Raw genomic sequence first — 27,844 nt, forward strand, 5'->3', positions numbered from 1 at the left:
CCGCTCATGGGTGGCAGTATGTGCCACAGGTATGTGCTGGTTGATAGTAAAAGTGACCCCAACATGTGGAAGGGTGTGAGTTGCATTGGTGGTAATATGCGGGTTTTGTGGTGTATGAATGTACTGTGGTACGTAGGTAGTGTGGATAGGGGGATTTGGTGGATTTGTAGGGGTTACTGGGGGTATAACTTGAGTGGTAGGCACTGTAGTTGGAGTGTTATTGTTTTGACGTGATGTGAAAGGAAAATGGTGTGAGAGTGAATCCAAAGAAGGGAATCGAGTGGTTAAGGAAGCGTTGTCACGGCCAGGCACGCTACCTCCATGATATGTTGTACCTCCTCCCTTAGAGACTCCATTTCCTGGGCCATCCTGGCCAAATGTTCATCATTCCTAGTGTCATCATTTTCCTCCGATCGCCCCGGGCTGTCGGCTATGACCAGAGCATGTTCAGTTGGGTTTTCTACAGCTGACATCTTTCCCGTTGACCTTAGATTGTATGGTGGTTCCGCCAGTTTCGGTCGACACAAACCAACTTTCTTTTTTCTTTATGGGGGATAAAAATAAAGCAAAATAAAAATGAGAAGAAAGAAAAAATAAAAGAAACAGGAGTCAGTTTGTTCATTTATACAAGCATGAAATCACACAGAGTAATTAATTCGTTCATTAAGGCTATCGCGTTTCCTAGAATTCACAGGGACCTTTCATTGCCGGAGGTAGGCCTAAATCTCAGTGTTTGGCAGACATTTAGACTTTAGACTTGACACATTTAGATCCGAAATAATTTATTTTCATTGATAATTTGGACTGATACAAGTGAGAACAAAGATTGCATCACTGTTTCATAGAACTTTTTAGGCTTGGACAACTTGCCCATTTGGAAAGTAAAAGAGAAAACTAGGGATAAGGGTACAAAGTGGGAAAAAGGGGCAAATCAACCTACTCTAATAACCATCCCCTGAGTCGTTTCCCATATCCTCATCTTCTTCTGTCTCTTCTTCCGAATCCTCCTCCGGATCTTCTTCTGGCTCTATGCTAGACTCTATTTGGATGCACACCACTACATAGTCATCGTCTATGGCAGGTGGCAACATGTGGTCAATGGATCCTGGGACCACCTGATGGTGCATTAAAGTGGTCACAACATAATGTGGCAGGATCTCATGGTAAATTTGAAAAGCAGCCATTGCGTCCTCTAACCAGTCTTTACCCTCTCTGCTTGGCTGAGCCAACTCTTCTTTCCCGTTGATCCAGACATAATACTCTGTTGTACACCATGTGTTTTGACCCATAGGCATTGTGACCAGGCTGTTCCACTCTTCTTAGAGCCTTCTTATCTCGAGGATTTGAATATGTTTGTTGTACGAATCCTCATATAGTGTTGTCTTTGTCCACAGAGGCATATCTTGGATCATCCCGTATTGTCTGAGGACCCACATGGGTGAGTATGGTTGAATATCTTTGAGTCCGATTAGCTCAATGAAGTATTTCTGAGGAGTCCTCAAGATTTCTCTTCCATCTAACTAGGACAGTTTCCAGTTGATCCATTCTCCACTCAGGTTGGTCAGCATTTCCCTCCACTCTTCTTGCCCATGTAGGGAGACCCAATGTCTCATTCTTTTGTTATGGCTGTGGATCATGTTATTGACGCCCACAAAGTAATCGATGGTTGCCTCTTGCTGGAAGAAATGTTCAGTAGCTTAAATATAGAGTAGCAAGTTACAACCTTTAAAGAAATCATACCCTCCTGAACATGCGGACAAAGACCTCGGCATCTCAGCTAATACCATCAGCACCAAAGTAGCTTAAAGATTGCCATAGAAGATCGCCAGAACCACATGTAATAGGTTGATATTGATCCGACCCCTTCACTACAGGAAGAGCAATAGTCTCAATAGTGCCATTGAGAAAGTGATAGGCCTAAGACTCTCCCAAGTCACTTGGTCACATTGAAATTCCCCTGAATACCACTTGTAGCTTTCACGGTGCCCAAATCTGTCGAAAAGCTAGTCAAGGCTGACCCATCCGTCCTCAATACTTCTGAGACTCCTACTGTTGGCCAGGCCTAAGGCATCTAAGAATCGGTAACCGGGCATAGTAACTGGCAATATTGGCTTCCTTCCGTTGAACGACAGCTCCGTGAAACTTGTGAATTCTTCCAATGTCAGTACTAACTCACAGTCGGCAAATTTGAACACCACCTTAGCCAGATCCCAAAATTCTATCAACAGGCGAGTGAGCACCATGTCTGCTCGAATATTCAGCAAAGCGGTTAATTTCCCCAGATGTGTCTGAACCTCATCTCCGTGTTCCCAATGAATATTATTCCACCACTATTTCAATTTATGTGGTCCTCCCATTACCATGCTAATATCAAGGATGTTTTGGTTGATTTCCATTTTTCCGTAATGGGTAAAAGAAAGATATTTGGTAAGTGTTTGCTTCTTAATTGTGCGTCAGTGCCAAAGACTGACTCACCTAAGGTTTATACAGCATGACCTATTTTACTAGAGTAGAGTGTCTCCTACTTTTGAGTTGGACTGAAGGCTGCGAGAAGTTATGTCAGTTGACCTGACAAAGCCATTCTCTAAAGTTATAGAGTTTTGAAAGGAAGGTTTAGAGGGGTGTAAAAGACAACCCTCGTGTGCCATTGTGTGTGATAGTGTACGGCCAAGACTCGATAGGAAGAAATGTGATTACAATGTATATAAAGCAGTAGCAGACAAGGGCGTGGCAACACGAAGCATGATAATAAGCATAAATAGCAAATAAAGCAGGTAAGCACGTAATTGCAATTTATCTACAATTAAAGCAATGTACAAATAAATCTAGATGTCAAATTAGTGTAAGTTTGCTAAGGTCAGAACCTAAGTGTTGATCCCCAGCAGATTCGCCATGTTGTTGCACCCAATTTTGCACTACTCAGAACAAGATTCAATTTGTGGTTTCTCTTTTGTTGATAAAAGAGAGCCGCTACCTAATATTTAAAGGTATACTAATGCACCTATTTAATTACTAAGTCATATTCATTAGTAGTCTACTAATTAGTAAGATTATGGGTAAGAAATTTTGTTCTTCTAAGGGGAAGGTGTTAGGCACCCCTTAAAATCTACCTAAGGTAGCTCCATAGGACTTAGACTAAGTTTGGGATCAATTATTTTACTATATCTTAATTAGTGTTAAAGATTACGGCTTACTGTATGTATAAGTGATAGTATGATTAAAAAAAAAGCGCGCGATCTTTAAAGGGTGTGAATTTTTAAAAGAGTCTAGACATGTGTTGGTGAATATGATTGAAAGAATTTTGAAATATGTATGTAAGTGGTTTACATTTATAAAACTTGTGAAAAGAGTTTAAGTTATGAAAACACTTGGTTTAGGGAATGGGTGTTCATGTAACTCTAAGAGATATTCGTAAAACAGTGAGCCTAATATATATGGGTAAATTGGGTTTGTTGAAGACTTTAATTGAAGATTTGAGGTTATAGTTGATGTCGAAATTTGGTAAAATTTATATGGTTGGACTCGTGGTTAGATGAGGGTTCATATTTTATAACTTTTGTAGGGTTCCGATACGTGGGCCCCACATGCGATTTTTGGATGAAATTTTGGATTTTTATGGAAACAATTATATTTTCATATGGAATTAATTTCTACACTTTTTATTGACTGAATCGAATTATTTGTGGCTAGATTCGAGGCGTTTGGAGGCCAATTCATAAGGCAAAAGCATAGCGGAATAAGAAATTACACTGTTTGAGGTAAGTAATAGTTTTAAATTTGGTCCTTAGTGTATGAAACCCCAGATCATACGTTATGTGATTGGTTTTGAGGTGACGCGCATGCTAGGTGACGGACATGTGGGTGTGCACCGTAGGGATTGTGACTTGGTCAAATTCCATGGAACTGTGTAGTTGAATTATCTGTTGATATCCGTACATTCTCTACGTGTTAAGGAAAATTGAGTTGAGACTCGTATTAAAAATCATGCTTAGACATATGTTGTTATTATTGGTACCCACTCGGGTCATTTATATGGTTGAATTATATGTTCAAATTGAAATTTCACATTCAATCATGTTTATTCATTTCATATCATATCTCAGTCTCTGTTGCTATTTATTAAAATATCATATTATCAATTTTGGGCTGATTATCATGATTTCTGAGAGCCCAAGAGACTGGAGAGGTTGATGACTGAGTGAGGCCGATGGCCTAATTATGAGGATATTTATGGATCGGGCTGCACGCCGCATCATATTTTATTTATTTATGCCATGATTGGCTTGATATAACGCTTGGGCTGAAGGAGCCCCTCCGGAGTCTGTACACATCCCAAGTGAGCGCAGGTACCTACTGAGTGCGAGTGCGAGTGCCGAGTGATGAGTGACTGTGACGAAAGAGTGAATGGGAGGACTGAGTGACTGCTACTCTGAGAGGATATATTGATTTCATTATTTGCTGCATTTCAGCTGTCATATATAATTATTTTGAAAATTTTGGAAAAGTATTATTTTCTGTTTCGGTCAAACTTGTTATGAAATTTCAGTGAAATCTTAAATATTGAACTTGAGAGCATGCCTACCCTTTTATGTTGGAAAGTACTGTATTTGGACTTAGCTGAGAAGCTCGTCACTACTTTTAACTCCTTATTTGTTATTATTACTTGCTGAGTTGGTTGTACTCATACTACACCCTGCACTTCGTGTGTAGATCCAGGTGATCCCGGACACAGTGGGTGTTGATTATTTCACACAATTGATTTTTTGGAGATTCAGAGGTAGTTGCTATATTTCGCAGACCTTGTCTCTCTTTCCCTACCCTTTTGTTTATTGTATTTGGTCTCAGATTATTATAGATCGAGTTTCCTATACTTGTAATGTATAGATTCTCATGTAGTCAGTGACATTGGTTTTTGGGAGTGTGTTTATTTCTAATGCTTGTGGGATTTATTCTTAAACTTAATTATTATGTTTTTAGTATTTAAAAGGAATTGTGGGTTAGTGATGTTGTCGGCTTGCCTAGTATCGAGATAGGCGCCATCATGATGGATAAGATTTTGGATCGTGACATATAGCGGTTGAGCTGAAGGAGCCCCTCCGGAGTCTGTACGCATCCCCAGTGAGCGCAGGTACCAACTAAGTGTGAGTGTCGATGTCACGACCCAAAACCTAACCCGTCGTGATGGCGCCTATCGTGATACTAGGCAAGCTGACATTTTCAAAACACTTACAAAATTTAACAGAAATGAATTAAGACATTTAAAATAACCAGAGGTTTTCATAAAAATGGGGGTAAAATCCAAAATAACATAAGTGCGAAAAGAAAATAACCCAACATCGGGGTGTCACTGAGTCATGAGCATCTAGATATCTAGTCTAATACAAATAGTGTCTAAGTATCAATACATAAAAGAAAGAAAACATAGAAGGAGATACAAGGTCTGCATACGCCGACAGCTACCTCGTAGTCTCCTATACTCGATCACACACGAACTCAACGACCTCCGTGCTCAAACACACCTGGATCTGCACATGACGTACAGGGTATAGCATAGGTACAACCAACTCAGCAAGTAACAGAAATAAATAAGGAACTGAGAAGGAACTGAGAAGGAAGTGATGAGCTATACAATACAGTTCATTTCAATAATTCCAGTAATGAATAGACATGCTTTCAAATTCGGCAGTTCAAATCAAATCAATTTTATACAATTAAAGTGCGGGTAAATTCGGATATAGAATCTTTCATAAATTTCATGACAATGACAGATAGAAACTAAGTGCATCAACAAATAAAAAAGCAAGTACAGCCTCTCAAGGCAACAGTCACTCAACTCGTCACAGCAGCTCAATCACTCAACTCTCATCCCTCAGTACTCACACTCAATAGGTACCTACGCTCACTGTGGGTGAGTAGACTACGGAGGGGCTCCTTTCAGCCCAAGCGTTATATCGTTGCGGCGTGCAGCTCGACCCAATCAAATAAGTAGACATAAGGATCGTTGCGGCATGCAACCCGTTCCACAGTCCATAAATAGCCATAAGTCTCGTTGCGGTGTGCAACCCGATCCATATTCCTCACATAGCTCGCAGCTTGGCACTCAGGCCCTATCTCAGTCACTAACCTCTCCAGCCCTCTCGGGCTTTTAGAAATCATACAAATCAGCCAAAAGAGACAATAGCAGTATCAACAAGGAAACAAGAGGAAACAGAGATATGATACGCAAGTAAAACTGTGACTGAGTACAAAACAGTAAATAGCGGCTAATTCAACAAGAACCCGACCGCTGAGGGTCCCAACAGTAATACCATATGGCCTAAGCATGGTTTCTAACATTAATGACACTCAAATTTCTAGAAGATAGAGAGAACAGGTAATTAAGAATAGGTTATTCGACTTTACAGTCTCACTGGACGCACCAAGTCACAATCCCCCACGGTGCACGCCCACATGCCTGTAACCTAGCATGTGCGTCACCTCCAAAATAGTCACATCATACCAAAATTCGGAGTTTCATACCCTCAGGACCAGATTTAAAATTGTTACTTACCTCAACCCGCGTAAAATCCTACTCCGCAATGCCTTTTCCCCTCGAATCAATCTCCAAACGCCCTGAATCTAGCCACAAGCAGTACAATATAATTAATATAGGCTAAAAGAATCAATTTCACAAGAAAAACACAAAACTATAAGTCAAAATCCGAAATAAGCTCAAACCCGGACCCCGAGCCCACGTCTCAAAATCCGATAAAAGTCACAAAACCCGAAAATCCATTCACTCACGAGTCTAACCATACTAAATTCATCAAAAACCGACATCATTTGGTCCTCCAAATCCCCAAAATCCACTCTCCAATTCTCAAGCCCTAAACCCCCAAATTTCATTTCAAAATCACGCTAATTAGGTGGGGAAAATTAGTGGGAAATCAAGATTTATGATAAAAAATGAGTACAAGAAGCTTACCTCAAAAATCCCCTCAAAAATCTTCACCAAAATCGCCTAAGTTCGAGTCTCAAATGGTGAATTAAGACTAAAATCGCGAACCCTTGCTTTTAAACCTTCCGCCCAGACTTTTCGCATCTGCGGACCCACTATCGCATCTGCGACGCCGCACCTGTGGAAAATCCATCGCAGGTGTGGATTCCACTTAAAATCCTAGCTTCCGTTCCTACGCCTAGAAGATCGCATCTGCAAAAACCCATCGTACTTACGGCTAAAACTCGCACCTGCGCCCAGCTGCCTGCTTTTGCGACCATCGCAGGTGTGGGAAACTTTTCTCACCTACGGCTTCTGCTCATCTCATCCTTGGCCACTTCTATGGTCCCATCCCCGCTTCTGCGAGCTCGCACCTGCGGTTCCCACTCCGCAGGTGCAATTACACCAGCAACAGCAACACTTCAGCTACCTTTCAAATCCAAAACCAAGTCTGAAACCTCCCGAATTCCACCTGACGCCCCCGGGACCTCAACCAAAGTTGCCAACAAGTCATATAACCCAATATGAACTTAGTCAAACTTTCGAATCACTCAAGACAATATCAAAACATCGATTGCACCCGGATTGAAGCCTAAAGAACTTCTAAACTTTCGAATTCCGCAAATGACACCGAAACCTACCAAACCACTTCCGATTGACCTCAAATTTTGTACACAAGTCATAATCAATATTACGAACCTATTACAACTTCCGGAATTAGAATCCAACCCCGATATTAAAAGTCAAGCCCCCGGTCAAACTTTCCAAAAATTTAACTTTCGCCATTTCAAGCCCAAATTAGCTACAGACCTCAAATTCACAGTCTGGACACGCTCCTAAGTCAATAATCACCCAACGGAGCTAACGGAATCGATGGAACTCCATTTTGGAGTTGTCTTCACACAATTTTGACTATGGTCAAAATCCTGAGACTTAAGCTTCCGTTTTAGGGACTAAGTATCCCAAAATACTCCGAAACCAAAAACAAGACCTCCCGGCTAGTCACATAAGCAAAAACAGATACGGAGAAAATAGTAAATAGGGGATCGCGACTAATACACTCAAAACGACCGGCCGAGTCATTACAGCCGAGTGCTAAGTGATTGAGAGGATTGAGTGACTAAGAGAAAAGAGTGAATGTGAGGTTGGAGTGAATGGGAGGACTAAATGACCGTTACTCTGAGAGGATGCATTGATTCAATTATTGCTGCATTTCAGCTGTCATATATCAGTGTTTTGGAAAACTATAAAAGATATTATTTCTGATTCAATCAAAATTTGATATGAAATTACTGTGGAGTTTTAAATGTTGAACTTGAAAGCATGTCTACCTTTTTATGTTGAAAAGTACTGTATTTGGACTTAGCTGTGAAGATCGTCACTACTTTCAGTTCTTTATTTATTATTGTTACTTGCTGAGTTGGTTATGCTCATACTACACCCTGTACTTCTTGTGCAGATCCAGGTGATCCAGACACAATGGGTTTTGATTCTTTCACACAGTTAATTTTTCGGAGATTCAGAGGTAGCTGCCATGTTTCGCAGACCTTGTCTCTCCTTCCCTATCCTTTTGTTTATTATTTTTGGTCTCAGATTATTATATATCGTGTTTTCCAGACCTGTAATGTGTAGATACTCATGTACTCAGTGACACCGGATTTTGGGAGTGTATTTGTATCCAGTATTTGTGGAATTTTCTCTTAAACTTAATTATTATATTTTTTCGTATTTAAAAGAAATTGTGGGTAATTGATGTTGTCGACTTGCCTAGTATTGAGATAGGCGTCATCACGATGGGTGAGATTTCGGGTCGTGACAAGTTGGTATATACCATAATATTTTCTAAATACCCCAATAAAACTGGCTTTCTGGTAATATTAGGTAGAAGAAAATGCATCTTCACTTCAAGATTTGTACTTTTTCTCAATAAAATGAACTAGATGGTTTGGTATCTTATTGCTTCAAATTCGCTGATAATTAAAATGGCCTTCATATTTATCTAAATCACCATTTTACATTTTACCGATCCATTAATCTTATTATTCATTTCATGTAGCTACACTAACCAGTAAGATTAATTGAAATTATATTTAATTTTTTTTTTTTTTTTTTTTTCCAGAATTTGACCTAACAGATAATGAGTTGAAAAATTATTATTTGCAAAAGTTGGAAAACTTCTTAAAAGGTTGTGGAAGAAGTTTTGGGGATTTTCCAATAATGCCAACGCCTACTTATAAAGAGGAAGAAGTTGACACCAGTAACAAATTAATTCGAGATGAATTGTGTTATAATAGACGCGCTTTGGCAGAGGAACATGAAGAGTTAGTAAAGAATTTGACAGGTGAGCAAAATTGTAGTTATGAGAAAATAATAACAGTTGTGAATGAAAACAAAGGTGAATTTTTCTTTTTATATGATTTTGGAGGAACATGCAAGACTTTTATTTGGAGGACTCTTTCTTCTGCCATAAGATCTAAAGGAGATATTGTGTTAACTGTTGCATCTAGCGGGATTGCATCTCTTTTGTTACCAGGTGGTCGAACAGCTCATTCAATATTTATAATTTCACTCAATCTTACTGAAGATTCAACATGTAATATCAATCAAGGTACTCTGTTAGCAAACTTGATTGCCAAGGCAAAGTTGATTATTTGGGATGAGGCACCTATAATGCATAGTTATTGTTTTGAATCTCTTGATAGAACTCTAAGAGACATTCTTATATTCAAAGATGCATCCAACTTAGAACGGCCATTTGGAGGTAAAACAGTTGTTCTTGGTGGTGACTTCAGACAAATATTACATGCCATTCTAAAAGGTACTAGGCAAGATATTGTTAATGCTTCTCTCAATTCTTCTTATTTATGGTCTCATTGTCAATTCTTAAGGCTAACAAAGAATATGAGATTGCAAAGTAATGAAATAGGGTCCCAGATGCAAGAGTTGAATATTTTTCAGATTGGATTTTTGCAATTGGTGATGGTACGATTGATAATTCAGTTGATGGCAATGAAAAAGTTGAAATACCATATGATCTTCTGATAAAAGATTCTGTTGATCCAATATCTGCAATTTTGGAAAGTACATATCCTGATTTTATCAATCGTTGCAACGATATAGGATACCTCCAACAAAGAGCCATTCTTGCTCCAACTCTTGATATGGTAGAATCAATCAACGAATATATGATTTCACTCAATCATAGTCCTGAAAAATCATATTTGAGTTCCGATACAATTTGCAACTCTGATCAAACTTATTCAGTATTGGAACATGTACACACACCAGAAATTTTGAACACTATTAAATGTTCTAGAGTTCCAAATCATGCTCTTACTCTAAAGGTAGGTGTTCCGGTGATGTTATTAAAAAATATTGACCAATCAGCAGGATTATGTAATGCAACAAAGTTGATCATAACTAAACTTGAAAATCAAGTTATTGAAGCCAAGGTTTTATCAGGACATATGGCTAGACAAAAAGTGTTTATCCCAAGAATGACATTGACTCCATCTGATGCTAGAATTCCATTTAAGTTCCAGCGAAAATAATTTCCAATCACTATATCTTTTTCCATGACAATCAATAAAAGCCAAAGACAATCATTGTCTCACGTGGGATTATTTTTGAAGAAACGTGTGTTTACACACGGATAGCTATGCGTTGCTATTTCCAGGGTGACAGCTAGAAAGGGATTAGAAATTCAGGTTTATGATGATGATGGACAAATAACTACTGAAGCTACAAATGTAGTATTTAAAGAAGATTTTCGAAATTTATTCTGACAATTGTTGAGGAGGTAGGCTTCTCTGTTTACTTTTAATCTATTTAATTACTAAGATTTGTTTTTTATGATAATGTCTTTTGTATACATTGTTTCATTTAGCATGTTGAAAGAGACCACGATCCGCTTGTGATGTTGGAAAGAGAACTTCTTGAGCTATAGTATGTACAAAAATAAGGTTAGCATTCTTTATAGATTTATACACATATGCTTTGGAATTAAGTTTTGAATAATATGTATTAATTTTTTTACAGCTTTGTGCGTCCTGACTAAAAAATTCATATCTCTCTGCAGACACGTCAAAACCACGTTCTGCTTATGCCGTTAGAAAGAACACTGCTGAAGCTGCTATATCTACAAAAATCAGGTCCAAATTCTTTGCATATTTATACAGATTTTCTTTTCAACGCAGTTATAAATTTCTGCAATTTTGATTTTTACAGCTTTGCACGCTCTGACTAAAAAAAGATTATCTCTCCAATGGCATGTCGAAATTGCGATCTGCTTGTGCCGTTGGAAAGAGGACTTCTGGAACTACAATATATTAAAAAATTAGACCAAGATTCTTTATTGATTTATACAGATATACTTTTAAATTCAATTATAAATTCTTGTATTCTGTTTTTCACAGTTAGACTTGGAAGCAATATTGTATGTATTCACGTTGAAGTCACTTTCTACTTGTGCCGTTGGAAAGAGAACTTCTGGAACTACAATACATACAAAAATATGGTGTAGATTCTTTCTAAATTTCAACAAATATTATATTCTTTTAAACTCAATGCTGAATTTCTATCATCTATGGCTCTATTTCTTTTCCTCTTATGAGTAGTTAAGACAAATATGCAGTTGATCCCAGTGGCGGACCCACGTGGTGGTTAGCGGGTTCAACTGAACCCGCTTCACCAAAAAATAATACAGTATATATGTATAAATTAGGATTAAAGTTGTATAAATTTTGTATAAATACTTTATTTGAACCCACTTGACAACTACTATTTTACAACTAAAGTTATGTACTTCTAAGATTGAACCTGCTTGCACAAAATTCTGGGTCCGCCACTGGTTGATCCCTCCATGAACTGTTTAACTTACTGTTGATGATTCAGCAATTCCATAAATAAATACATCTTCTTTTGAATTTACTACTTTTGTTGCTAGGATTGATGAACCAAATGGGAAAAGAGTTACTGAGGTGATTCCAGAAACATTTGTAGGATCCAAATACAAAAGTGTGTTTTTGAGGTATATGTACTACTTTTCTTGCAAAGTTTGATAAGCCAATTGGGAAAAGAGTTGTTGCGATGATTCCTGAAACATTTAATAGGTATGTTATACTTTTGGGGAAAAAATGTAATCTGTTTTTCTTTGAAATTGTTATAGAGTTATATATCATGAACTGGTGCAAATACATTTTGCTATAACTTGGCGTAACAGTAATTCTTACATCGCAAGAGACTCATGTTGATGAAAAAATACTGGATGTCATCTAGAAAAGAGGTTTTAATGTGGTATTTCATCAACTGAATAATGTGAATTTTGCATTAATTAAAATATTGTCCAACTAGAGAAAAGAAAAATATGTATACTGCGATATCAGGTACGATATTTTCTGATACTTCGTGTTCTGATTGTTCTTTTTGTAACTTTGGCAGTAAAGGTATGATTAATACCATGGTTCCATTGATGAAGCCTTCTCTATTTGGTAATCCTACTATAATTTGATCTTATAGCTGGGAACAATTAATGGCATTCGGAATGTAAGAACGTCACTGTTCCATTTAATTCTTATTAGGGAGAAGGGTCAACGTTGTCCCTAAACTATTGGAAATAGAGCAATTATTCCCTCTGTTTGCTATGGGGCACAAAAATACCCTCACAGTTAGTCAAGTGGAGCACATATACCCCTCTCCACTAACAGACTCCACATTAGCTATAGATTCACTTTCAAAAGTATTTTCTTTGCTAATTTGGAGCTCTCGCTTGGAAAACAATACCCTCCATATAATTTCTTAATTCTCCAATATCAAGGACATCTCGCCGACACCTCCCTCGCCACTTTTCTCACTTCTTCATCAATCATCACCACTCCTTATCTTATGTAGCAGACTTTTATCCCAAAAAATCCAACCAGCGAGCCCCATCAGACTTCAACAGAAACTCCTCCAATAGTCCATTTTTTCCTTACATATTTTTTTTTCTTTCAGAAATCTGTATAGAAAAATCCTAAAAAATTGTATAGAAAAACACAAGTCCAGAGTTGATCCCCTGCAAACGGTTTAAAATGGAAAGAGAGATGATATAGAGGCTTGAAAATTAAAAAATGGAGAAAATTGCAGAAGGATTAAACAAAATAAATGTAAAAATAGAATCGAATTAAGTCTCTAACACCAATAAATCTTTCTTTTTCTATGTTAATATCTCCAGGTGGTACATGTTGTAATACGATGAAGCTGAACTCTGGAATGGCTATTTCGACAGTGTTTATAGATGTTTGAAGGGTTAATGATGAATAAATAAATATGAGAACAATGAGGAGAATAATTGATTCTTTGATAGGATTTGTTGATTAAGGCATTTTTATTTGTTGATTGTTGAAAATGGAAAAAGACATGGGTAATTTAGATTTCATTAAATTTCTTTGATGAAAAACAAACAGCCAAATCTGATGTGGAACTCCAACTCAGCAAAAAAAATCTTTTGAAAGTGAATTTATAGTTGATGTGGAGTCTATTAGTGGAGAGGGGTATATATGCTCCACTTGACTAACGGTAAAGGTATTTTTGTGCACAATAACAAACGGAGGGTATAATTGCTCTATTTTCAATAGTTTAGGGACAATTTTGCCCCTTTTCCGTTCTGAGTACCCACAGGATTAGGGGCAATTTTGCCACTTTTCCGTTTAGTGGTACAAATTCTGAGGACCCACAAGATTATCTTGACCGATGCCATGAAGTGTTATGGAACATGGTTATAGTTGACACCAAAGGAGTCGATTTTGCTGTATTTCAGATGACGGGTTCCTCCAAGAGGTGGTGAAGAGATTTTATGTTGACCAGACCAGCTGGGTCGCCTACACTCACGAGGGAACAATTCTCACGGCTATTTCTAGAGAATTTACTCCCAATCACATTGAGAGAGGATTACCACAGGCACTTTGAGCGTCTCCAGCAATGCAGTATGATTGTTACTTAGTACGAGACCCATTTTGTGGATCTAGCCCGTCATACTCTCCGTTTACTTCCTACTGAGGGAGAGAGAGTGAGAAAGTTTATTAAGGGACTTACTCACCTTATCAGGATTCAGATGGCCAAGGAGATCGGAAGTGAGATTTCCTTTCAGGTGACTGCTAATGTTACGAGCAGGATCGAGATAGTTCTTGCACAAAAGAGAGGCCAGGGGTCTAATAAGAGGCATCGTCAATTCGGTGGGTTGAGTGGTGCCTCGTCTGGAGGTAGGGGTAATTTTGGTAGGGGTCATCCTCCCAGATCATTTCATTTAGCACTTCAGGCATCTCACGATGCTTCAGGGAGTCACGGCTCTATTATGCCTTACTCTGGGCAGCCATCATTTAGTTTACATTCAGCTCCTATCAGTGCACCACCACTCCAGAGTCACTACAACGGTTATCCGTCCCGTTTGGGTCAGCTTTAGCAGCCACGGCAACAGGATGGGTGTTATGAGTGTGGGAACATTGGTCATATCAGGAGGTATTGCCCTAGGTTGTTGAGTAACAGATCTCGGCAGGATTCTCGTGCCATCATACCGGCACCGATTGCTTCACCGCCTGCTCAGCCAGCTAAAGATAGGGGTCAGGCAGCTAGAGGTGGAGGTCAGGCCATTAGAGGTGGAGGCCAGGCCGTTAGAGATGGAGGTCAGCCAGTTAGAGGCCATCCCAGGGACGCGGTTAAGAGTGGTGGGGCCCAGTCTCGATTTTATGCTTTTCCAACTAGGCCTGAGGCCGAGTCATCCAATGATGTGAGCACAGGTATTGTTCCAGTTTGCCATAGAGATGCTTTAGTTCTATTTGATCCAGGATCAACTTATTCCTATGTGTCTTCCTATTTTTCTACATATCTGGTTGTACCTCATGATTCTCTGAGTGCTTTTGTGTGTGTATCTACACCAGTGGGAGATTCTATCATGGTAGATCATGTCTATCGTTCGTGTGTGATTACTATTGGGAGTCTTGAGACTAGTGTGGATCTTCTACTTCTTGATATGGTAGATTTTGATGTCATCTTGGGTATGGATTGGTTGTCACCTTATCATGCTATATTGGATTGTCATTCCAAGACGGTGACCCTAGACATGGCGTGGTTACCTCGATTAGAGTGGAAAGGAACTCCTATTCATTCTACCCGCAGGGTTATTTCTTATATGAAGGCTCGGCATATGGTCGAGAAGGGGTGTCTAGCCTATTTAGCTTATATTCGCGATCCCAGAGAGGATGTTCCTTCTATGGACTCAGTACCAGTTGTTCGTGAATTTTCAGAAGTATTTCCTGCAGAGCTGTTGGGGATGCCACCCGACAGAGATATTGACTTCTGTATTGATTTACTCCAGCAGTCGAGAGGAGCATGAGCAACATATTCGGATTGTGCTTTAGACTTTGAAGAATAATCACTTATATGCCAAATTTTCAAAATATGAGTTTGGTTAAACTGAGTTGCCTTTCTGAGGCATATAATATCGGCTGAAGGCATAAAAGTGGATCCTGAGAAGATTGAGGCAGTTCAGAATTAGCCTAGACCTACTTCACTTACGGAGAAACAGTGTTTTCTGGGTTTGGCGGGTTATTATCGCCAGTTCGTGGAAGGGTTTTCATCTATAGCAAGCCCGTTGACCAGGATGACCCAGAAAGGTGTTCCATTCAGATGGTCACATGAGTATGAGTTGAGCTTTCAGAAGCTCAATACTGCTTTGACTGTGACGTCAGTGTTGGTATTACCTAGAGGTTCAAGATCTTATACGGTATATTGTGATGCATTTCGCATTGGGCTCGGTGCAGTATTGATGCAAAATGGCAGGGTGATTGCATATGCATCACGGCGGTTGAAAGTTCACGAGAAGAATTATCATGTTCATGACTTAGAATTGGCAGGCATTGTTCATGCACTGAAGATTTGGAGGCATTACAATTACGGTGTCTCATGTGAGGTATTTACTGATCATTGTAGCCTACAGTATTTGTTCAAACAAAAAGATTTCAATTTGAGGTAGAGAAGATAGTTGGAGTTTTTGAAAGATTATGATATCACCATTTTGTATCACTCCAGAAAGGCCAATGTGGTGGCTGATGCTTTAAGTAGAAAGCTGATGAGTATGGGCAGTCTTGCTTATATTCCGGTTGGTGAGAGACCGTTAGTTGCAGATGTCCAGACTTTGGCTAATCAGTTCGTGAGGTTAGATGTTTCAGAACCCAGTCGGGTTCTAGCTTGCACAGTCACTCAGTCTTCTTTATCTGAGTGTATCAGAGAGCGGCAGTATGATGATCTTGATTTACTTGTCCTTAAGGACATGGTGCGGAACGGTGATGCCAAACATGTATCTGTGGGGGAAGATAGAGTTCTACGGATGCAGGATCATATTTGTTTGCCTAATGGTGATGGGCTTCGTGAATTAATTCTTGAAGAGGCACACAGTTCCAGGTATTCTATTCATCCAGGCGCAGAAAAAATATATCAAGATTTGCGGCAACATTATTGGTGGAGGATAATGAAAAAGGATATAGTGGCATATGTATCTCGGTGTCTAAATTGTCAACAAGTCAAGTGGTTTGCTTCAAAAGTTAGAAATTCCTGAGTAGAAGTGGGAGCGTATCACTATGAATTTTGTTGTTGGGCTCCCACGGACTCAAAGAAAATATGACGCAGTTTGTGTCATTGTGGACAAGGTTGACCAAGTTAGCACATTTCATTCTAGTGGCAGTTACCTATTCTTCAGAGCGGTTAGCTGAAATTTCAATTCGTGAGATTGTCCGCCTTCACGGTATGCCCGTGTCTATTATTTCAGATCAAGGTACGCAATTCACTTCACACTTTTAGAGGGTTGTACAATGTGAGTTAGACATACGGGTTGAGTTGAGTACAACATTTCATCCTCAGACAGACGGACAGTCAGAGCGCACTATTCAAATATTGGAAGATATGCTCCGCGCTTGTGTTATGGACTTTGAAGGTTCTTGGGATCAGTTCTTGCCACTTGCGGAGTTTGCATATAATAATAGCTACCAGGCGAGCATTCAAATGGCTCCATATGAAGCATTATACGGGAGACAGTGTCGTTCGCCAGTTGGCTGATTTGAACTGGGAGAGGCTCGATTTTTGGGTACCGATTTGGTACAGGATGCCTTGGATAAGGTCAAGATTATTCAGGATCGACTTCGCATAGCTCAGTCTAGGCAAAAGAGTTATGACGACCGTAAAGTTCGTGACATTGCATTCATGGTTGGAGAAAGAGTATTGCTCCGGGTTTCACCTATGAAAGGTGTAATGAGATTTGGAAAGAAGGGCAAGTTGAGACCTAAGTATATTGGACCCTTTGAAATTCTTGAAAGTGTGGGTGAAGTAGCCTACAGGCTTGCACTACCACCTAATTTATCAGCAGTTCATCTGGTGTTCCATGTGTTTATGCTCCGGAAATATCATGGTGATTTGTCCCATGTATTAGATTTCAGCTCAGTCCAATTGGACGGAGATTTGACTTATGAAGAGGAACCGGTAGCTATTCTAGCTCAGCAGGTCCAACAGTTGAGGTCTAAGAGTTATCCTTCAGTTCGGGTGTAATGGAGAGGTCAGCCGGTAAAAGCATCTACCTGGGAGTCCGATTCGGACATACGGAGTAAATATCCACACCTTTTCACCAGCTCAGGTACTTTTCTAATTCCTTTCGAGGACGAATGTTTGTTTTAGAGGTGGAGAATGTGATGACCCAAAAGGTCATCTTTCAATTTAATAACTATTTCTATATTCTAAGACCTAAAATAGCACCATTCAACTTTTCTCGACTTGCGTGTGCAATTCGTAAATTTTTCCGAAAAGTTTTTAGGTGAAAAATTGATTAAAATGTGAAATAGAGCTTTAAAACTCAATTGGGTTGACTTTGGTCAATATTTTGAGCAAACGGGCTCCAATCAGTATTTTGACAGTTATTGTACGTCCGTATCATGATTTGGGACTTGGACGTATTCCCGGAATCGAATTCGGAGGTCCCTAGATCGAGTTATCGCATGTTGTCGAAATTTAGAAGTTTAAAGGCTGAATGACTTTAAAGAGTTGACCAATGTTTGACTTTGTTGATACCGGGTCCGTATTTTAGTTTTGGAACCCGGTATAGCTCCATTACTATATTTATGACTTGTCTGCCAAATGTGATGAGAAACAGAGTTGGTTTGACGTGATTCGGACCACCGGTTGTTAAAATAAAAATTCTAAAGTTTTCTTAAAAATTTCATTTGATTTGGTATCTGATTCGTAGCTCTAGGCATTATTTTGGTGTTTTAATTGCGCGAGCGAGTTTGTATTAAGTTTTTGGACTGGTGTGCATATATGGTTTGGAACCCCGAGGGCCCGGGTGTAATTCGGATCATGATCGGCGCATTTCGGAACCATGAAACTGTTGAACCTGCTGCTACGGGTTTCCTTCTATGCGATAGCTTGACTGTGTCCGCGATCGTGAAGACTTAATGGTCAAGGATGAAATTTGTACTATACTTTCGCATAGTGAGGTCTGCAATCGCATAGTTGAAGCAACTAAGTCACCACGAACGCGAGGGCCAAGCTGCGTTCGCGAAGAAGGAATGAGGCAGAAGGTGAAGCACAAAATTTGTGCTACGCGATCGCACAAGGTAGTCTACGATCGCGGAAGGCTGAGAAGATGTGCTTCGTGTTCGTGAGAGCACTGCCGTGCTCGCGTAGAGCAAAAACTGGGCAACCTAAAAATGTGCTTCGGGATCGCGAAGCATTGTCCGCGATCGCATAGGGTAAAAACCTGGGCAAACATAACTTAAATTCTATAAATGGGATTTCGCCCCATTTTCTACCATTTTCGATTTTGAGCTCGAGTAAGACGAATTTTGGGCGATTTTTATGGAAAAACGTTGGGGTAAGTGTTCCTTATCCTATATTTATTATATTTCATGATTCCATACTCATTTACACCATGAATCCGTGAATTTATGGAAGAAAAATCAGATTTTTAGAAAATCTTCAAAAAATGTAAAATGAAGATTTGAAGGTCAATCCGATGTTGGAATTCGATAATTTTTATATGGTTGAACTCGTATCGGAACGGGTGTTCATATTTATTGAGTTTTTCCTGGATTCAAAACGTGGGTCCCACAGTTAATTATTAAAATGAATTTCGAATTTTAATCCGAAAAATTAGTAAATTCATATGGGATTAATTCCTATAATTTTTATTGAGTATATTGAATTGTTTATAACTAGATTTGAGGATTTTGAACATGAATTCGCGAGGCAAAGGTTTATTGGAATCTTGAATTTGGTTGCAAAGCGAGGTAAGTGTCGTAGTTAACCTTGACTTGAGGGAATAGAATCCTTGAATGGTTTGTTATATGAAATTCATGTGAACGACGTATAGGTGAGGTGACGAGTGTCTATACGTCGTCAAATTAACTGTTTGCATAATTATTTAAACATCAAAAATTGTTTTAAGACACGAATTAATTGTTATAATAATTGTTCCTCTCATACTCCTTGTCAAATATTAATTCTTGAATTCCTGCAATAATTGTTACATGCTTATTTAATTTACGTGTCTTAATTGCTACTTGACATTTAGCATATTAAATATGAAATTGCCTATTTACTATCTCATTTCCACAATTAATTGCTACTTTTCATTACTTGTTTCCTAAATAATTTATAAATAATGTGTGCATTGTTGCCAAATACTTTCTTACTGAATGTGGTGTTTATGGGATTATTTTTATTATATTTAAGAGTTGTTAAATTTTGTTGTTGGAGCGGGTTGCACGTCGCAACGAAAATGAAAAGGAATATATTGGGGAATCGGGTTGCACGCCGCAACGGATTATATTTTAAGTTTATATTGTTGGAGCGGGTTGTACGACGCAGCGAAAATTTATTGAAGAATTATATTATTGGAGCGGGTTGCACGCCGCAACGGAAAGTGATTGAAATTATAATTGGTTATGACTGTCGAGTTGGTTTTAACTGTTGAAATGAGTTACATGTTTTATTTCTATTATTGTTGTTATTATTATTATTGCGTACAGGTTAATGTAAGTGACCTGCCTTAGCCTCGTCACTACTTCGTAGAGGTTAGGCTCGGCACTTATAGAGTACATGGGGTGGGTTGTACTCATACTACACTCTGCACTTCTTGTGCAGGTTTTGGAGTTGGTCCCAGCGGCGTACCATAGATTTGCTCGGATTTCAGCTACCCAGAGGAGACTTGAGGTATAACTGCACAGCGTCCGCAGTGCTGAAGTCCCCTTCTACTTTATTTTAGCTGTATGCTTTCTTTCAAACAGTTTTTTTATTCATACCCCTGTTTGTATTATTCTAGAAACTCGTGCACTTGTGACTCCAGTTCTGGGATGGTATTTAGACATCGCTATTATTATGAATTATTCACTTTATTTCAAACTTTATTTCCGCACTTGTTTCTTTGTTATTAATAAATCTAAATTTTTTTAAAAAAAATAGTTTAAATTATTCTAACGTTGGCTTGCCTAGCAAGTGAAATGTTAGGCGCCATCACGGTACCGAATGTGGTGTGATGACCCAAAATATGATCTTTAAATCTAATAATTAATTATGTATTCTAAGACCTTGAAAAGCACTATTTGTCACTCCTCAATTTGCGTGAGAAGTCCGTAAAATTTTTCAGAATGTTTTTATGTGAAAAATGGATTAAAATGTGAACTAAAATCTTAAAACTCAACTAAGTTGACTTTGGTCAATATTTTGAGCAAACAGACCCGGATCAATATTTTGAAAGTTTCGTTAGGTCCATATCATAATTTGGGACTTGGGTGTATGCCCGGAATTTAATTTGGAGGTCCCTAGCTCAAGTTATGACCATTTAACGGAAACTAGTAATTTAAATGCTAAAGATTTTCAAGTTTGACCACGGGGTTGACTTTTTGATATCGGAGTCGTAATTCAGTTCCGAAAATTTTTATAGCTCTGTTATATCATTTATGACTTGTGTGTAAAATTTGAGGTCAACCGGACTTGATTCGATAGGTTTCGGCATCGAATGTAGAGGTTTGAAATTTCAGAAGACTAAAGTTTCAAGTGAGTTCGCATAAGACCTAACTTCAAATGAGCATAACTCTCATGATACGAAGTTTTATATGGTGTATTACCTATCTAATTCTTTGAGTCTAGTTTCTAACGTTTCAAACCGTTCGTCATTTGGACATTCCTACAAGAAGTTATGACCAAATTACCAAAAGCTGAAAAAAATATGATTATGCGGCAAATTGTGCGACCGCAAATCAATTATGCAAGCCGCAAAACAGGTTTGCTACCCGCAAAATGGTCGCCGATCTGTCCAGCGCATACCACTTCTGGGCATCAGTTTTGCAATCCATTGTGCGACCCGTATACCTATTTGGCGGTGCATTGTACGATTGCATACCTGTTTTCGGAGGGGTAATTTTTCTATTTTTATAACCCGACCCTATTTTGATAAATAGATTTTGGGGCATATTTTGGGGAAATTATCTGATAATTTTAGAGAGAAGTGAAAGTGTTCTAGAGAGAGGAAGTAGATAAAGTATCTTGTTAATCAAATTCTTTTCCAAGCCCTGAAATCCAACAAGAAATCCCTCAAGTTCTTCATCAAAGAGGTAAGGTTCTAACCCCTAATCTTCAATTTCGAGTTTGGGTAATGATGGGTGATTAAGAGTATGATTCTTGGGGTAAGTGTTCCTTATCTTATATTGATTATATTTCATAATTTCATACTCATTTACATCATGAATCCGTGAATTTAGGGAAGAAAAATCAGATTTTTATAAAATCTTCCAAAAACGAAAATTTAAGATTTGAAGGTCCATTTGATATCGGAATTGGATAATTTTTGTATGGTTGAACTCGTAGCGGAACGGATATTCGGATTTCGCGAGTTTTTTTGGGATTTGAGACGTGCGTCCCACTGTCGAATATTTAAATGAATTTTGGTTTTTTTCCGGAAAATTAGTAAATTCATATGGAATTAATTCCTATGATTCGTATTGAGTATATCGAATTGTTTGTGAATAGATTTGAAGCTTTTGGAGATAAATTTAAAAGAAAAAACTGTGGTCGAGTAATTGATTGGAAATTGGAAATTGGAAACTGCAAAGCGAGGTAAGTGTCGTGGTTAACCTTGACTTGAGGGAATAGAACCCTTAAATTATTTGTTATGTGAAATGTATGTGAACGACGTATAGGCGAGGTGACGAGTGTCTATACGTCGTCAAATTAATTGTTTGCCTAATTACTTAAAAAATCATAAATTATTTTAAATCATGAATTAATTATTATAATAATTATTTCTCTCCTATTCTTCGTCAAATATTAATCCTTGAATTCTTGCATTAATTGTTACATGCTATTTGAATTATGTGTCTTAATTGTTATTTGACATTTAGCATATTAAATATTAAACTGCCTATTTTCTCTCTGATGTCCATAATAACTTGCTATTTGTCATTATTTGTTTCATAATTAAATCATAATTATTGTATGCTTGTTGTCTTATAGTTTTATATTAATTGTTGCATTTATTGAGAAAATTTCTTCTATAAGAATTGGTAAATGAATATATTGGAGGATCGGGTTGCACGCCGCAACAGACTTATTGAAAAGTCCATATTGGAGGATCGGGTTGTACGCCGCAATAAACTTATTATAACGTCCATATTGGAGGATCGGGTTGCACGCCGCAACATACTTATTAAAAAAGTCCATATTGGAGGATCGAGTTGCATGCTGCAACAGACTTATTAAAAGTCCATATTGGAGGATCGGGTTGCACGCCGCAACAGACTTATTAAAAGTCAATATTTGGGGGATCGAATTGCACACCGCAACAGCCTTATTAAAAGTAAATATTTGGGGGATCGGATTGCACGCCGCAATCGACTTATTTAAAAGTCAATATTGGGGGATCGGATTGCACGCCACAATAGACTTATTTAAAAGTCAATATTGGGGGATCAGATTGCACGCCGCAACAGACTTATTTAAAAGTCTATATATACTTGATTGAAATAAATATATGACGGACTTGATTAAAAGGAATATATTGGGAGAGCGGGTTGCACGCTGCAACAGAATTGAATGTGAATATATTGTGAGAGCGGGTTGCACGCTGCAACATAATTTATGGAAATGATAATTAGTTATGACTGCTGAATTGTCTTCAATTATTATAAATGAGTTACCTGATTTATTTCTATTATTTGTTGTTGTTACTAATATTGCGTATAGGTTAATGTAAGTGAACCGGCTTAGCCTCGTCACTACTTCATCGAGGTTAGGCTCAGCACTTACCAGTACATGGGGTCGGTTGTACTGATACTACACTCTACACTTCTTGTGCAGATTTCGGAGTTGGTCCCAGCGGCCTACCATAGACTTGCTCGGATTTTAGCTACTAAGAGGAGACTTGAGGTATAACTGCACGGCGTTCGCAGTTCTGAAGTCCCGTATACTTTACTCTAGCTGTGTGTTTGTTTCCAGGCAGCTTTATTTTATTCAGGCCTTTATTTTTATTATTCTAGAAACTCGTGCACTTGTGACACCAATTCTGGGATGGTATTTAGACACCGTTATTTTTAAGGATTATTCACTACATTTCAGACTTTACTTCCACATTTGTTCTTTGTTATTAATAAATTCAAAAAAATTATTTTAAAAATGAATAATATTATTCTAACATTGGCTTTCCTAGCAAGTGAAATGTTAGGCGCCATCACGGTCTGAAGGTGGGAATTTCGGGTCGTGACAGGTGGGAATTTCGAGTCGTGATAGATTTTTTACAGCTTTGCACGCCCTGACTAAAAGTATTTTATCTCTATATAGGCACATCAAAATCATGATATGCTTGTGCCGTTAGAAAGAGGACTTCTGAAACTACATTATAAACAAAAATTAGGTCAAGTATTTCGTATATTGTACAGATATGCTTTTGAATTCAGTTAATATTTCAGGTATTCTGCTTTTCACAGCTTTGCGCGTTCTGAATAAAAAAATTATATCTCTCTACAGGCACGCTGAAACCACGATCCGCTTGTGCCGTTGGAAAGATGACTTATGGAGCTATAATATATACAAAGTTCAAGTCCATATTCTTTCTAAATTTATACGGATATTCTTTTGAACTTAGTTATGAATTTCTTTCATTTGGCTTTTTACAGCTCTACACTCCCTGACAAAAATTTCTTTATATTCGGTAAAAATAATTTTTACCTTAAATTTCTAATTATGAACTTTTCTCCTATTTCTTTTAACATATTTTTATTTAGATGTGATCGGAGATATCGTTAGTTTTAGTGAGGTAAAAATGCACAAACGGGGTGGAATTTCTAGGAAGTTTATGGATATCCAACTAGAAGATGATGAGTAAGAATAAACAGTCATCTACTGATTAAGGATGGATTTGATGATTACATATGCTTAAAATTGCATATCTATTTCTATTTGGCAGGATGAAGAAGTTGTCTGCTACATTATGGGGCGAATTTGTTGATGAAATTGTACCTCACCTGCTAAGTTCTAACAACCAGCATGTTATTGTTGTTCTGCAACTCATAAAATCCCATAAATTTCAAGGTAAAATGCAGTTATTCAATTTCACATTTTTTGTGAAAGTTATTCATTATATCTTAAACGTATGTTATTTTGGATTCATATTCTGTGCCAATACTTGGAATGCATCAAAGCTGTGGATTAATCCAAATTTTTCTCAATCTGAAGAGTTTAAAACACGATGCAATATATGGTTTTTTTCATTGCATCTATCCTCAAATATATTTTTCAAGTATACATCTAACTGTCTTACTCATTCATAAATACAGATTATTTTATATTCGGGATAATTACACTGAGAGGCTATCTCTCAACAAAGTTACTTTGTTTCGGATGAGTTAGAGAAGGGCATTGTTCAAGTTAAAACAATTGGCCAATTAGTGGAGTCCATGCAAGTGAGTAAACTATCTTGTGTAGTATTAGTTCAAACGGTCTTTAATGTTAATAGTTGTTCTATGCACAACTTTTACAATGTATAGTGTAAGTAGCTGTGTGACAAAATTGAATAAAGAAGCTATAAACATTACAGTGTAATGTTAATCTTCTTACGTTGATATTCTGAAAGACCATCTTTTACAATGAATATACAATTGTCACCAAGAAAGTTATCCTTTAAAAGTGATTTTGCAGCTTATTGGTGTTTCGCATGTTTGATTATTAAGTTGATAAAAACTATCACAATGACTCTTATATGTATGTAACACACTTTTGTTTTTAAATTTTCTGCTGTTCAGTCATATTCTATAGGAAGTAGCTTTACCATGTAAACTGCGTCACATAGATAGGTGTAGGCTTAAATAAATAGTGATGCAATTTTCGGTGATATAAAGTGCCTTAAAATTGAGGTCTCAAGTTTACTGTTTGTTCGCCTGATTTTAAAAGTGGTTCAGCATTTAGCATATGATAAGTTTTTATATTACATTGACTCAATTTGCATATAAATCTTTAGTTTGACTAATATAATTTGGTATGGAAAAGATGACAGCTCTGTTTAGCAAGTGAAATCTTTGGGGGCTAATGCCTTTTTTATGCTCAGTAGAATGCACAAAAGGAAAATATAAGAAAAACTCCAATCATATCAATATTCTACTGCACACTTAACACTTTTTTTACATAAGTTCCTCTTGATTTTGAGCCAGTTAGTAATTTAGTACGGCAACACTATCTTTAAACACCAAATCTTATAGTCATGCAAAATTAACCTATCTTTAATCTCTGTAATAAGGAAGTTATATGTAAACATATGTTTTACCACGAATCATGCTTCATATGTTCACATCTTGGATGACATTTTGGTTACTAATGGATGACAACCGTCATATTTCTAATATAAAGTATGCCTAACTTATATCATTCATGATTTGCACATATATGCTCTCTCTCAACTTCACTATCTACTAATTATCATTTTATTCAACAGGAAGGTCCCCTGTCGGATTGTAGCAAGTATTGAAAATTTTGAACTTGAAAAAGGGTAGTCATATGTAAGCGGTGAGAAGTGTCAAAAGAAGGTGGATAAAGTGAGAAGCATTTATCTTTACCCTAACCCAAAATGTAAAAAAAAAGATTACTCAACGGTGAATAGGTAATAACAGAAGCTCTATTTCCTTAATCCATCAAAATGTACATTTATATCTCAAATAAAACGTGCTTTAGGTACAAGCTTCAGGTTAGGGTACTGGATACTACTGGATATGTTTCCCTGTTGCTCTGGACCGCGAAGCCATGTTTCTCATAGGCAAGTCTGCAAATGAATTGAAAGAAGGATTAATTGAGGTATATCAAGTAATTAAATTCACATTTGGTATTTGAAAAATTCTAAAGCAAAATTTAATTCTAGAATACTGGCGATGTTGATGAGTATTCCTATCCGGTAGAGTTGAACAATATTCTTCAAAGAAAATTCATGTTTAAGGTTATTGTCAAGAGCTCGAACATTCAGTTGCAAGCTGAAGTTTAAAGTGTTGTGAAGCTTACAGATGAGGAGCAACTGCTAAAAAAAAAGTATGATTATGTTCCACATTCACATGCCTTCACTGTATGTGATCTTCGCTCACAAACTTCATAACGTATTTAAATTGAGAATTTCTGTTAAATTGCAGATTTTGTAGTATAATTTCAAACTCATTTATTTATTAATGTTTGGTAGGACCCTGACTTCAATACTAATCAAGGCTTAGATGGAGAAAAGAAATGTGAGGTAAATACATCGATGACTTTTAATTTGTCCTTTAACATTAAAGATACTTATATATCTGGAAGGGTATCTTTCTGAATAAATTTTCCGATCTGGAGGTTTTTTTATAACTTTAAAAGTTTTGAATGTTCATTTTGTTTATTCTATAGGATGCTACGAACTCCCTATCAACATTTTTTTTAGGTAATTGATTCTTTTAATTAAAGTATTTGCAGGGTATAAATTAATAAAGTTACCTGAACTAAAAGTTCACTACTGGTTTTCTCAATTTTTTGTGCTTTTTATATGCAGGAGTCCACTGAAGATAACGAGTTAATCGATATTGCAAATACACCTGCCAAGATTGGTATAACTAATGACGAAATAGTGGTTGAAGAAGATCCGAATGCACAATTGTCAGAAAATAAAATCAAGAGAGTATTTAAGAAGAAGAAAATAACATATATATAAGGCGTTTGCAAACGTAACACTTAGAGAAACCAAGAACTATCTGATTAGTTACTTTAGTAGTCTTATTAGTTGTCTTATTAGTTATGAACAATATCATTTCAAGTTTTTTCTACTATTTAACTTTTCCGTTTTACTTAGTTTGCAAATTTCAATACTTATGGACAAGATATTTGAAGCTTTTCATGGTTCTTTCTGTTATTACAGTTTTCCTATTCATATAGATAAGACAATCCATTTGTAGCAATGGTAAGTCATTTACAGCATAAGACGTTTGCACCATGATAGCTTAAAAAGTATTACAGTCTTTTTTTACACCAATTTTTTAGCAATGGTAAGTCATTCACAATGCATGAAAAGCAAAATGGTGCTTTGAAGAATGTATCATTATATGGCAAAGCCTTGAATGGGAACGATCTCTTGGATTTTGCATCTGTTACTGCTACTGTTTTCTAGAATAATTAGTTGTTTAGTTTTAGGAGGAGTCTGCTAGAAGATTAAGAATTTTAATTATAGTAAAAAGTTTAGTAATTTAGTTGTAGGAGGAGTCTACTACTTTATTTATTTGGCTATTTAAAACCCTATGATTAATAAAATTTTAGAGACAGTTTTTCAGTCATATTTTCAACCTTCTTGCTGCTCGCATA

General features: G+C 37.3%; 1 protein-coding gene and 1 long non-coding RNA gene across 2 annotated transcripts; both read left to right on the top strand.

The window, feature by feature from the left end:
- Window positions 1-8,769: 8,769 nt before the first annotated feature.
- On the top strand, window positions 8,770-10,527 carry LOC108944046 (uncharacterized). The gene is made up of 3 exons (XM_018768736.2): window positions 8,770-8,773; window positions 9,096-9,794; window positions 9,935-10,527. Exons 1-3 carry the CDS (start codon window positions 8,770-8,772, stop codon window positions 10,525-10,527), a joined length of 1,296 nt encoding a protein of 431 aa, XP_018624252.2.
- Window positions 10,528-10,823: 296 nt separating this feature from the next.
- On the top strand, window positions 10,824-11,336 carry LOC108944047 (uncharacterized). Its single transcript, XR_004505336.2, has 2 exons — window positions 10,824-10,938; window positions 11,055-11,336. It is a non-coding gene; the product is annotated as an uncharacterized lncRNA (long non-coding RNA).
- The last annotated feature ends 16,508 nt before the right edge of the window (window positions 11,337-27,844 follow it).

Source organism: Nicotiana tomentosiformis, chromosome 11 (assembly GCF_000390325.3).
Source record: "Nicotiana tomentosiformis chromosome 11, ASM39032v3, whole genome shotgun sequence".
Lineage (NCBI taxonomy): Eukaryota > Viridiplantae > Streptophyta > Magnoliopsida > Solanales > Solanaceae > Nicotiana > Nicotiana tomentosiformis.